At 34.1% G+C, this 14,194-nt stretch overlaps 1 protein-coding gene across 4 annotated transcripts in view; it reads right to left on the bottom strand.

The window, feature by feature from the left end:
• Positions 1 to 14,194, bottom strand: part of LOC121369160 — a 47,466-nt gene that overhangs the window by 31,371 nt on the left and 1,901 nt on the right. For all 4 annotated transcript variants that reach the window (XR_005957571.1, XM_041494053.1, XM_041494054.1 and 1 more), the window contains exons 3-4: positions 4,216 to 4,305; positions 2,971 to 3,045 (exon numbers count right to left, since the gene is read on the bottom strand). Coding sequence is in view for 3 of the 4 variants with exons in the window: in XM_041494053.1 (XP_041349987.1) it covers positions 2,971 to 3,045; positions 4,216 to 4,305 (165 nt within the window). In the remaining variant the exon portion in view is untranslated. The remainder of the gene's footprint in view (positions 1 to 2,970; positions 3,046 to 4,215; positions 4,306 to 14,194) is intronic.

The raw sequence follows: 14,194 nt of genomic DNA on the forward strand, positions 1-14,194 counted from the left end.
CATTACATTCATTAAAATATAACATTATCCCATTGGTCCTGTCGTAGCAATAGGAGTTTGTTCATTCCTTGATTCATGAACGCAAGGAAACATATCTGATGACATCATTTTATACTGGTACATTAATTGTTTTATTAATTTTTATTGTTTACAGACCAAAAATAATTCAAAATAAAATATGAACTTTTAACATTATCATTAGTAAGTACATATTAAATTTAATTATAAGGATTGTCTGTTATTTTTTTTCATGTTCATCTGGGTATTAACAAAACAAATCGTCCACAAACTTATGTAAGAACAGCTTTGCGGATTCACAGTTTGCGGATGATTTTTTTTGGTTCATACCCAGGATGAATCTAAAAGAAATACATGTACATGCATGACCATGTTGATACCATATAAATTTATATACTAAATGGAGCTAACAATTACTCTCCTTGAACTAGTCTCAGGAGACTGATTGAAAACAAGAGAGATAGATCACCATGAACAACAAGGTATGAAGGACTTGATGACTCACTGAGTCAAATTATGCATCCAAGGGTGGAATAGCCCTATCCAGGTCCATATGCAGGGGTGGTGCAACAGGAGCGTATGCACACCTCCCCCCCAAACATTTTTACCAATGGTCCACATTTTTAAAAATCTAATTTAGATAACATTATGTAAATGGTTTTGTTTTGAATTTTTTGTTATTGTTTTTTGGATTGATTCTTATTGAGGCTTAGCCATTGTTGGTTACATCATGAGGAATTTGCACCACCCCCCATTAAAAATCCTGTGTATGGGCTTGCTATCCCACATAATGAAAGTCTATTCTTCTTCCATCAATTCAATGAAAGCAAATGGTAAAAAGATCATCTTTTTTATTTGTTTAAAGTTTAGAGTTGTAAAAGATGGGTAAATCACGGAACAATGACAAAATATCCAGTTTTGAGGGAATTTCAGTTTACTGAGGGTCTGGCTTTGAGGAGTTTCTGTGTATATATTTTTTTAGATAATATTTAGTAATTTAGTAGGTTACAGGTCAATGTTTTTATGCCTTTTATGCCTTAATATTTCATACACAGAAATACAGGATCATATCAAGCCAAAAATAACTGGGGGTCAGTAAAATAGAATCAGCTTTCATTAACAAGGTCATTTCCACCCTGGATCCAGAGGTTGATGATTTCAAAAGCTGGACTTTTGATGGCTGTGTGTGGAGCTTAAGTGGATGTATCCATGAGATCAAAGATTATCTTAACCCTGACCCTGATCTTGTCCATAGGAATGATATCTGGAGTGGGGAAATAATGTCTGGTGGGGATCATAGCTTCTAGTGGGGTGGGGTGGGGCACAAACCATATTTTATCTTTATTTATAAAGACTAGGTAAAAACAAACCCATACATTTTCTCCTTTAGTGGGTGGTGGGGGGAGGCAATGGAGGGTCTTCACCAGCAAGACAAAAAGGACAGTGGGTTTTTTAGGGGAGGGGAAGCAACTGCCCTTGGAATGAATGAATGTTTAATGACACCCCAGGACAAGAATACACATTGGCTATTGAGTGTATGACACAGTAAGTGTATGGAAATATTAATCAACTGCCCTTGGATACATAAAATTAAAATGTTATCACTGGTATTTGTTTTAGAAGAAATGACATGCTGTGAACAACACAGAAAACTTGAAGGCTTTCAGAGTAATATTTACACAACCATTTGGAAATTTATATTAATTTTGTTTTCAACGTCTTATAACTGTAAAGCATGACTAATGCAGACATGTATTCAGTATCAGACAGGTTCGTCGACCAGGTTGTATATCGTCTTTACAATGGGCTATTATTCTACACAAGTCTAGCATTAAAATAAGCTGCATTATATTACAGATGACATTGGTCACAGCCAGCTGTAGTACAAACATTTAGTTCAGCTAAGTGTGAATAGTTGACTCTAGTTTCATAGTCTACATTTATTTTTGTCTGTGCATTAAATTTAAGACAAGATTTACATGGATATAACAGGTCACAGATACACACAATGACATAGGTTACCAGAAAAAAGTTTTGTTTTGTTTAACGACACCACTAGAGCACATTGATTTATTAATCATTGGCTATTGGATGTCAAACATTTAGTAATTCTAACTTGTAGTCAGCAGAGGAAACCTGCTATACTTTTCTTAATGCAGCAAGGGATCTTTTATATGCATTTTCCCACAGACATAACACATTACGGTCTTTGACATACCAGCCATGGAGATTTGGCTGGTATGGTAAAAAAACAAAACAATCAGAGAATGACTCCAGCAATGGGATTTGATCTTATGACCCAAACACCTTGGGTGATGGCTTGAGTGTCCTTTAGCTCTGTCTGTTTATATGTAGGTATATAATCAGGGCAGGGCTAAAGGACACTCTCCTGACTTACTATTTCAGCGGACCGTTCAAAAATGCGCCTAATTTCCTTCGGACTCATCCTTCAGGACTCACAATTCAATAGCACCAATCCACCCCTCTGCCTGTTACCGATCATGGTCAGACTGCAGGTGCTCCCTGACAGTGCAGGCGGTCCCCCCTTCACCCTCCCCACCCCTTTCCTGTCCTGGACGGAGGAACCAGCTGAGGCTGACACCTGTGCCCAGAACAGGCGCGCTACAACAGCTTGCTCTGAATTAAACTCTCTGACCTGACCTGACCTGACCTGAGGACACTCGAGATACTTGGGTGAGTGTTCCACTGACTGAGCTAAATCCAACCAATCATTTAACAGAATGCTGGTTTAAAAATAAAATGTTCTCAGTCTTATGTGACTTTTTTATGTTGCTGCAAACCTTTCTTACAGATATATATATATATATTAATGTCAATTTTACGAGATTGCCAGCTCTTGATATTAATTATTTTACCTATTTATGTTGAAAATAGATTTAACGTAATTTATGTTATATTATGTATAATATATTTTAACCAATCAAAGTGTACCTTTTTCTTCACACTGTTTCGATGACAACTGGAACTGAATGATTGACATGTAGTAACCGGACACGCCCATTATGGCTGAAACACAAGTTTATAATCAATGAAAGCAATATAATTTACAACTCTCTTTTTTAAATCATATATCTCATATCACAGTTGATAAGTAGGTGCACTTAATTTGCCTTTAAAAATTCAGAGTTGTGCATTTAACTGTATTCTCTTAAATAATAAATCATCAGTATTGACAAAGTTGGTTTTGTTTAACGACATTACTAGAGCACACTGATTTATTACTCATTGCATATTGGATGTCAAACATTTTGTCATTGAAAAATGTTGTACAAACATCTATAGTCCTTTCTACAAAGAATGTCTTTTTTCATACTACATGTTATTTATTTTTGAGCTGATTAATTTCTAAATTGCACACAAAAATAATATTTTTTGTTATTTCCAAAACACTTTTACTTTTCTTCTTACGTCAAACCAAACTGAAGTTATTTACTTCAAAACATTTTAACAGGAGGATGAGATGGACTATAGATTCTGATATGTATTATGCTATTAAAGTGTTCTATATTTAGCATGCCAATATGTCACAGTGATGTCATATGGATCTTTATTGCAAGCGCGACTCGTGAGATATGATTGCAAACTTCACAAGATGAGATATAAATCATATTTGACAAAAATTTAAATTTTCTATTTATTATATAACTTTTGGCAATTTACCTTTATTTTTAAATGCTAGCAGCAAAATAGTTCCGGCTTTTTTACAGTGAAGATACCACTTTCTACAGTGACGATAACACATTTTAGAGTGAAATAGTAAAATTTTCACTCTAAAATGTGTTATCGTCACTGAGTGACTTATAACACTTTTATTTCACTGATATTTTAAGATATTTCACTAAATGTTATATATTAAAATGTATTATACACAATTTACGTAAATCTGGCTTCTGATATGAAGTGAGAGTGATATATAGTGTATTATACAAGTTTTACATACATCTGGCTTCTGATATGAAGTGAGAGCGATATATAGTGTATTATACAAGTTTTACATACATCTGGCTTCTGATATGAAGTGAGAGCGATATATAGTGTATTATACAAGTTTTACATACATCTGGCTTCTGATATGAAGTGAAAGCGATATATAGTGTATTATACAAGTTTTACATACATCTGGCTTCTGATATGAAGTCAGAGTGATATAAGGTCTATTATACAAGTTTTACATACATCTGACTTCTGATGGTGTTTCAGTGAGAGCAGACATCAAGTCATCTCCATGACCTCGCTTCATCCCCGGAGACCGCACAGAGCCACAGACTGAAATAACACATACATACAGTATAATATTTCATTTCAACTTATTTTTGTGCTTATATCTAATTAAGGTTCAAGCATGGTGTCCTGGGCACACACTTCAGCTATCTGGGCTGGCTATCCAGGACAGTGAGTTAGTTGTTAGTTGGTTAGTAGTTAGTGAGAGAGAAGAGGGTGTAGTGGCTTTACACCTTACCCATTGAACCCTTAAGAACTCGCTCTGTGTTGGAGCCGGTACCGGGCTGCAAACCCTGTACCATATATAATGTATAATATACAGTGTCACAGACTGAAATAACATATACACACTGTATAATATCCAATGTCACAGACTGAAATAATACATACACACAGTATAATATACAATGTCACAGACTGAAATAACACATAGAGACAATATAATATATACAATGTCACAGACTGAAATAACACATACACACTGTATAATATAGGGGCCTACAATGTCACAGGCTGAAATAACACATACACACTGTATAATATACAATGTCACAGATTGAAATAACACATACACACATAATAATATTCAATGTAACAGACTGAAATAACAGATACACACTGTATAATATACAATGTCACAGACTGAAATAACAGATACACACTGTATAATATACAATGTCACAGACTGAAATAACACATACACACAGTATAATATACAATGTCACAGACTGAAATAACACATAGAGACAGTATAATATATACAATATCACAGACTAAAATAACACATACACACATAATAATATACAATGTAACAGACTGAAATAACTGGTACACACTGTATAATATACAATGTCACAGACTGAAATAACACATACACACAGTATAATATACAATGTCACAGATTGAAATAACACATACACACAGTATAATATACAATATCACAGACTGAAATAACAGATACATACAGTACAATATTCATAGGCACAAACTGAAATAAAACATAGTGATCCACAAACTGTATTAGCCAAAGTATAAAATATACTAATCTATGTACTGGATGGATGGATGGATGGATGGATGGATGGATGGATGGATGGATGGATGGATGGATGGATGGATGGATGGATGGATGGTAGGACATACAGCAGGATGGATGTGTAGATGGTTGGAAAGACTGATGGATAAATACATGAATGAATGAATGAATGAATGAATGAATGAACTAATGGATGGATGGATGGATGGATGGATGGATGGATGGATGGACAGCAGAATGGATGTGTAGATGGATGGATGGATGGATAGATGGATGGATGGATGGATACATGTATGCATGTAAAGGGAAGAAAACTGCACATCATAAAATTTCAAGAATTGATTTTGAATTATATTGAAATCTTAGAGACTATATGGGTTAAACCAGAATTTAATTCTAATACAGATTTACGAAAGATGTCTGAAAATAGCATTCACAGCAAATATTTACTTCACTACAGCAGAACTACTGAATTATGGATGAATGGAAAGGTATTAACTCTAACCCAATGCATATAAATGACTAAAATAAATCAATATTTCATTTTATCACAAACATGTCATAATCTATTCCTTCACAGATTACAAAGAGATTTATTTCTGAGCCAAATAGATTTCCATTTTGCTGGTATTCATAATAGCAACCCATGAATATAATATCCAGCATATAATTGAGGTCAAATGGCACGTAACCTTTATGGACAAATCAATTCAGGTGACAACAATGGAAGCAAATTGATTCTATTTTATAAGACCTTTTAATGTCATGGCACTAACATGTAGAACTCAGTGGCATATCGTGGGTTGCCAGCACCAGGGGCAAGGCAAGTATTCCGCCCCCTAACCAGTGGACCGTTAGCACTCCCTGAGTCCTTCCACCAGTCCAGAATTTTGTGCCCACGCTACGCCACTAGTAGAACTAGTTTTATGATTGAACAAGAATGAGTGAGTGAGTGAGTGAGTGGGTGGGTGAGTGGGTGAGTGGGTGAGTGGGTGAGTGGGTGAGTGAGTGTTTAACGACACCCCAGCATGGTTGAACAAGAATGAGTGAGTGAGTGAGTGAGTGAGTGAGTGAGTGAGTGAGTGAGTGAGTGAGTGAGTGAGTGTTTAATGACACCCCAGCATGACTGAACAAGAATGAGTGAGTGTGTGTTTAACGACACCCCAGCATGATTGAACAAGAATGAATGAGTGAGTGAGTGAGTGAGTGAGTGAGTGAGTGAGTGAGTGAGTGAGTGAGTGAGTGAGTGAGTGAGTGAGTGTTTAACAACACCCCAGCACTTAGTCATTCATCTATTCTTGTTCAATCGAGAAAGATGACCAAATGTCAGGTTCAAATGTTAAATATATATGTGAAGACTGTTTGGAAGGAAAAAAATTGTATTGCTTGCTTGTTAATTTATTCCTTCAATAATAATTAATTCATCCCATATAAGCCCTCCTTCACTCCATTGATTCATCCATCCATCCCTCTATCCATCCCTTCCTCCCTCCATCCCTCCCTCTATCCATCCATCCATCCATCCACCCACCCAATATCCATTCTACACTAAAAACCTTTAATTGAATTAACCATGTTTGCTGTTCCACTTCTAATGTACTGTACATAAATTACAATGAAAGGCCAAAGCTGATAATACTTATTAACACGATGAGTTTATACAGAAGATAATTCCACAGATAAAGCCACTAACTGTTTGTATGTCCACCAACACTCCAAGCAGCGTGAAACAAGAGTCTGAAAGCTTGTTCGTGTTCGCTAGACATTAACGGCTTTACTCTGTTATCAGTAATCTGCCCTGTACTATATGCACAGATCAACGTAACACCTTTGAGTCTTCACGCACTCTGTTTTCACAAAACTCTGACTGCTTTGTCACAGGCGCTTAGCAATATGTAAGATCATATTGCAGTACAATACAATATCCTTTAAAATCACCAATTAATAAAGAACAGTTTATATAATATATTCAAGATTTACATAAGCATTAAGTAGTAAGTGTTAAAGTGCCATTAACATGTTAAATCTGTTGGTTATGAAGTTTTCATAGAAAGGCATGATTTGTGACACCATAAATAATGCAAAATCTATGATGTCACTATACAAGAACTGGGCCGATTAAATGCTTTATAAACACTACTTTGGATTAATTTTGTAAAGAGATTATGGTAGCCCCACTCCCAAGGCTAGTGATATTCATTGTTGGGCTAGTAAATAACTATATTGCCATGCCTGACGGCTAGTGGAAAAAAAAAAAAAGAGTCAAATGCTGCAGTTGAGTCTATTTTGTAAATATGAATATCCTGACCCCACCCCAACCCCCAATGTTTGTATTTTTACTCTCTATCTCCCTCTGTACGCATCAGGGGTGTATTTTGAGTCCACAAATTTTCCTAATTTTTATCAATAAATTGAACAGATTCTTCCAAAATTCTGGTAATCATGGGGTGTTTATTACAGCAAATTTGGAAAATATGCACATATTAATGTTTGCAGACGATGTTACTGCTCTTGCTGACTCAAGTTTACAGTTACAGCTAAACATTAAGGTTTTTGAAAATTTTTGTCAAGTTACAGGAATGTGAATAAATCTTGACAAGACAAAAGTGATGGTCTTTAGGAAAGGAGGTTGTCTGCGATATTATGAAAAATGGTTTTATAATGGTGTGCGAGTTGAAACAGTATCATTGTATAAATATTTGGGTATTATGTTTACTCCAAAATTATACTGGAATAAAGCTCAGCTGTGTCTGGCTGCTCAGGCAAATAAGTCCATGTTGGCACTGTTTAGATACCAAAAATTGGTTGGAGATATAAGTGTAGCTGATAGCTTTAAAATATGTGATACTATGATAACACCAGTTCTAACTTATGGGTCAGAAATCTGGGGTATTACTAAAAGCAAGGTAATAGAACCCATTCAGATTAAATTTTGTAAACACCTTTTAAAGGTGGGGAAGTCAGTAAAAAATTATTTGGTATTAGATGAGTGTGGAAGAGCTCCTCTCCAACTTATTTACATGACTCGTGCTACCAAATACTGGTGTAAATTAATACAGCTTCCTCTTTTCAGACTGCCCAGACAGAGTTATGTCATGCTTAAGTTTCTTGATGATGCAGGTCATACTACTTGAGTGACAGACATTCAAAAAATTCTTTTTAAACTTGGTTTTGGATCTGTATGAATAAGCCAGGATGTGGGAGACATCAGTAGTTTTATTAATATATTTAAGCAAATACTATATGATATTCTACAACAAGAATGGGCATCCTCTATGAGCGGTTCAGATTCTTGCTATTATTTTAACCAGTATAAATCTCTATTAAATGTTGAATGTTATTTATACATGAATATCCCCTTGAGATTCCAAATTGCATTATCAAAATTTAGATGTAATAGTTTTGGTTTATGTGTAGATACAGGTAGATTTAATAATATTGTATATGAGAGAAGATTATGCACTTTTTGTCAAGATAATAACCAGTTTTTTTTATTGAAGATCAAACTGCATGTATTATTTGTATGCAAAAAATATAGTTATTTGAGAAATATGTACATTTTACCCTTTGTGAAAGTAAATGCTGGTCTACCATTAACAATTAACTTCATTAATCTGATGTCATCTCAAAACGAAATTTGTTTACTAAATTTATCAAAATTCTTATACTATGCATTTAGATTGAGAATGAATGGTGAACTTTTTTTTACACTGAATATTTATAAATGCACTGCCTTACTATTACTATAATATAAAATTAAATGGCAGACCGTTATGTGACTAAATCATGTAACACATGCTCTTAAATTGTGTAAAGTGATTGTATTTTGAGCCAGAGGCCTTTTACTGAATAAACTGTCTGTCTGTCTGTCTGTCTGTATGTCTGTCTGTAGGTAACATAACTGATTATTACTATGATTTAGTAAAATTATATTAATTAATGTAAAGTAGAGCTAGTTAATTTTTAATTGTGGTTAGTAAATTTTAAAAATCACTGATCTCATGGCTAGTGGATTTTAAAACAATTCTAGATGCCCTTAAGAGCGGAATGTCCAGGTTCTAATATTTATTGTTACCTATAGTAGTTATATAATATACAATGATATAACATGACAATATCTGTTTTAATTATTATTACTGTGTTTTACATATATTGGTAGTACCCTTTTCAGTGTTTAACAATGTACAACAATTCAATCTAATTTCAGGCACATAGCTGCATGTACATTACAGTTTAATATTCAATAATAATCAAAATAAGCTATAAATATTAGATGGGTGAGATTCAAATAGATAAGATTAATTTCCATCATTTTATGATTAAACTAAAACTAAAAATAAATATATCTAAAAGATACCTTTTCAGTTTTAAAATATTTGTAAAAAAAAAAATCAAATGTTAAGTTAAAACAAATATATGATTAGTTTTTAGGGTTTTTCTAGTTTTGTTTTTCTAAATATATGGCAAATAAATGTACTGACAAACAACCAAGTAACTGTTATGTTTCGAGTTATTAAAAACTGTAAATATATGGAAAATAAATGTACTGACAAACAAACCAAGTAACTGTTATGTTTCGAGTTATTAAAAACTGTAAACCAGGGGCCTAATTCACTAAACTCTCACAACTTTGTGATCTCGCAGTGCAATGCTAAAAGACTTGCAAAGAGGATGCTTTATTGTCTAGCTGAGCCTAAGAGACCTTTGTGAATTAGGCCCCTGAACCTAACAGTGATAAGAGAAGTTAAACAACAGGCTGATAAATCATTGAAGTGTGATTAACTACAAGCACTACACTGTCCTAGGCAAGAAAAGAAAGACTTGGGGCCAAATTTTATAAGTCTATTTTTCTTAAATGCAGGCATTTAAGCATTGTAAATACATGTAGTCACACGCGTGTAAATAAAAAACAGGCTTTGTAACTTCGGCCCTTGATCATACTAGAACTGACAGGATAATCACACCAATCCAATCATGTGTGTGACAAATGTCTCCTTGACATGACTCAATTATCTTACAACAACGATCCTTATTATCTCTGATCTGGATGTGGTTCATCATGCCCACTAACGTGTGACAAGCTGTGGGTTTGATTCCCATCAGTAAGTCCATTAAGTTACTTTCCAATTACTGAGCCATTGGTAGATACATTGAGTTATTTTCCAATTATTGAGACATACATGTAGGTAGATACATTAAGCTATTTTCCAATGATTGAGCCATTGGTAGATACAAAGAGTTACTTTCCAGTTATTGAGCTATTGGTAAATATATTGAGTTATTTTCCAATTATTGAATCATCGATAGATACATTAAATTATTTTCCAATGATTGAGCCATCAGTAGATACATTGAGTTATTTTCCAATTATTGAGCCACCAGAATACATTCTATAGATGTTGATCTGAAAGCATGTTAAAAAAATTAACTTAAAAAATTAACTTTATATGAAAATTAAATAAATAGTTTTTAAAAATTAAAGTTTTAATTTAATTAATTTTAAATTTTCTTAACATGTATTGAGGTGAACAACATTCAAAGATGTAACTATGAACCAAGTTTCACTGATGTAGATACATATTATAACTTGTGAGGAAGGAGCTAAATATGAAACTAAACACAAAAGTTGACATTCAGGGACAACAACAGGTTAAACACTGCACTATTATAAAATATAGGTTTTACAATAACATTAGCAGATGCAGACTTTTTGCAGTCACAAGTGAAACATTTACAGTTATATGGCGTCAGATATATGGTTAAGGACCACACAGAGTTTGAGAGGAAACCCGCTATCACCACTACATGGGCTACTCTTTCTGATTAGCAGCAAGGGATCTTTTATTTGCCCTTCCCACAGGCAGGATAGCACAAACCATGGCCTTTGTTGAACCAGTTATGGATCACTGGTCGGTGAGAGTGGTTTTACACCTACCCATTGAGCCTTGCGGAGCACTCACTCAGGGTTTGGAGTCGGTATCTGGATTAAAAATCCCATGCCTCGACTGGGATCCGAACCCAGTACCTACCAGCCTGTAGACCGATGGCCTAACCACGACGCCACCGAGGCCGGTAAACATTAAAAAGTGCACCTACAGATAGTGGTGTTCCGATGACCGATTATAATCGCAAATTGATCGGATTGGCTGTTACAATATGAAGATCAATTATAAAAATCCATAATCGATTGTGTGAGAAAATGTTAACTGTAACTGTTCCTCCAGATGGTAACATTGATGTAAGTATACAGTGGTTTGGGTTTGTTTTCATATGTATATTATATATTATATTATATTATAGGATGGATAGGGGTGGGGGGTCTCATTTTTATGTCAGGTTTCCGTATTAGCATTATAAGACATTTAAAGACCCAAAATAAAAACTGGCGAAAAATGTGTGTGGTGGGGGGGGGGGGGGGGGCTGAGCCCCCTAGCCCACCCCACCCCAGCTCCTACAGGCCTGATATAAAGACAAATTATATTAAATAGTTAATAAAATTACAATTAGCCATTTGCAGGGTGCACATGACAATAGGTACATGGTCCTTATAATTCAAAACCTTCTTATGGTCATGCAATTCTAACCTATTGTGTAATCGAAAGTCAATCAATGGATTATAACCGATGATCGATGATGAAATCCCAACCGATTCCCATCACTACCTACAGTATCCTGGGACTATATATACATCATATAAGAAGGGCACCTAGGGTTTTAAAAGTACACTTACATACACTAATATGCATTATCTATATACATGGCAATTTTCCCCATAAACACCAAACTGACCAATACATGTCTCAAACTAAAAAATGTATTGTATTTGATCAACATTGCAGGTGTCATTAAATTTTAGGGGCATGTACCCCTATACCCTCACCCTGGATTTACACCTTCAGACAGGCCCTTAATTAAACTTATTTTTAACACATATTTTATGTGTCAATAATTAAGTAAGATTTAAAGGTGCAGGCCCTAGTTTTAACTCGAAAAATGAATACTAAGTTTAGTTAATCTACAAACAACAGAGTGAAAGAAGAGTCTGTAATGTTAAAACTGGGAAATATCCTTTAAAAATAGACTAGAACCTGAATCAATAACCGCTACTTCTCAGACACATGTGTGTTTTTTAAAATATGAAAATGCATTTTGTGGTATTAGAAACAACTGGATGACCAGATACATTTCAATTCTACAGAAATAGATAATCTAAACAATAAAATATAAATAATGTTTTATTTCAGTAATCTAAAATAACTCTAATAGTGAAAAATATGCTGTAGTGTTTAAAAACTAGGGTCTGTCCCTTTAACAGCCTAACTGAGCTAATACCAGAACTGCTTGTAGGTTTTATATACATATCAACAAGTGCTTTAGAACCAGAACATGTAACTGCTAAAAAGCTCTATGAAGGGAGATAACTATTTAAAGAATCAAGTGTTCAAAGGAGTATCATTCAATTACTTACTAGAAACATCTACAGTACCTATAATGCTAACAATCTAAATTGAATTCAACAACTAAATCCCTAAAGGAAGAAAGATTTTATGTAGAGTAAAGAATCTAAACCTTTACAATTACTAAACAATTTGTGATACTGAAGACTATATTTCACGACATGACGAATGGCACATACATTTAAAGCTATAATATTCTCTTTTTTTCAGAATTAAGGTAACGGAAAAGTAACCATTGTTTAAAATTATCCAAAACAAACACTTTTACACATGTTTTGGAACAAATAAATTAAATACTGTCAATTTCCTAAATAAATAAAAATTAAATTAAAAAATAATTTGATGTGTTTCTAATTTGTTGCACTTTTCAACTGTCATTTTTGTTACCATGGCAACAACATAAAGTGAACCAAATTATATACAATTATATCTCATGTATGAAGTACATAATATTTAAAAGATGTTTCTGACCCGTATTCAGTGCTATGTCACAGTGGTTTCATGTGCCTAGTCCAATGCTATGTCGGTACTATAAGTCTACAATTAATTTAGAGAAGTTGTCATGGTGATATTTTACTACAGGGCATACGAACTAAGACATACCACTTTTTCTGAAAAACTGTCTCGAATATGATTTGGCAAATATAATTCCTGCAATAAAGTGGAATCAACAAATATTTCAAAAACAAACAACAGCAAACGAAGGTGTATTTGTACAGATGGTCATAATGTTTACTAGTATGATCTTGGTAGCATTTAATTATAACTGTACTGATTACAACTGTTAATTATTCAAAGTTAATTTTAACAGGGCTCGAATTTAATGGCAGCCATGCAGTAAATTGCTGAAATGACCTAGCCATATGCCCTAAATGCCCTAAAAATTAAACAGTGCCTCGCGGCCAAATTGGCTATGCCTTGTTTTGCATTTTAGTAATTGGTTATCATATTCGAATAAGACTCCCTAAACGTTGGTTTATGATGAAAACGTAAAACCATTCACACTTGTTTATTTTGAATGGGTGCTGGAAGTACTGGTTGGCCGACTGGGTAAGTTTAAGGCCTAGAAAAATTGGTGCAGTAGGTTCAAATCCTGCCAGTTGACACTTTGCATTTTTAAATATTATATTATACTAAAACACTTGTTGAAGTTTGCGTTGTTGTCCTGTCTTCAGGTTGTAATGCCCCCAAATAAGCTCCATCAATCCAGGTAAATTTAATGCACTCTAATTTGACAAATTTGAGTCCTGTTATAACTACAGTAAAGTACTTTTATAATGAACCGGAAGGTGATATGATATTTAGTTTGTTATAGCAGTAGTTCATTGTACACATTTGCATAAGTTGGTTATTAATGTATAGGGAGGTAAAATGGGACTTTACGATCAGTTCGTTCTATGCAGTAGTTCGTTTTAAGCATGTTCGTTATAAGTGTACTTTA

This window comes from Gigantopelta aegis, chromosome 3, assembly GCF_016097555.1.
Source record: "Gigantopelta aegis isolate Gae_Host chromosome 3, Gae_host_genome, whole genome shotgun sequence".
Taxonomy (NCBI): domain Eukaryota; kingdom Metazoa; phylum Mollusca; class Gastropoda; order Neomphalida; family Peltospiridae; genus Gigantopelta; species Gigantopelta aegis.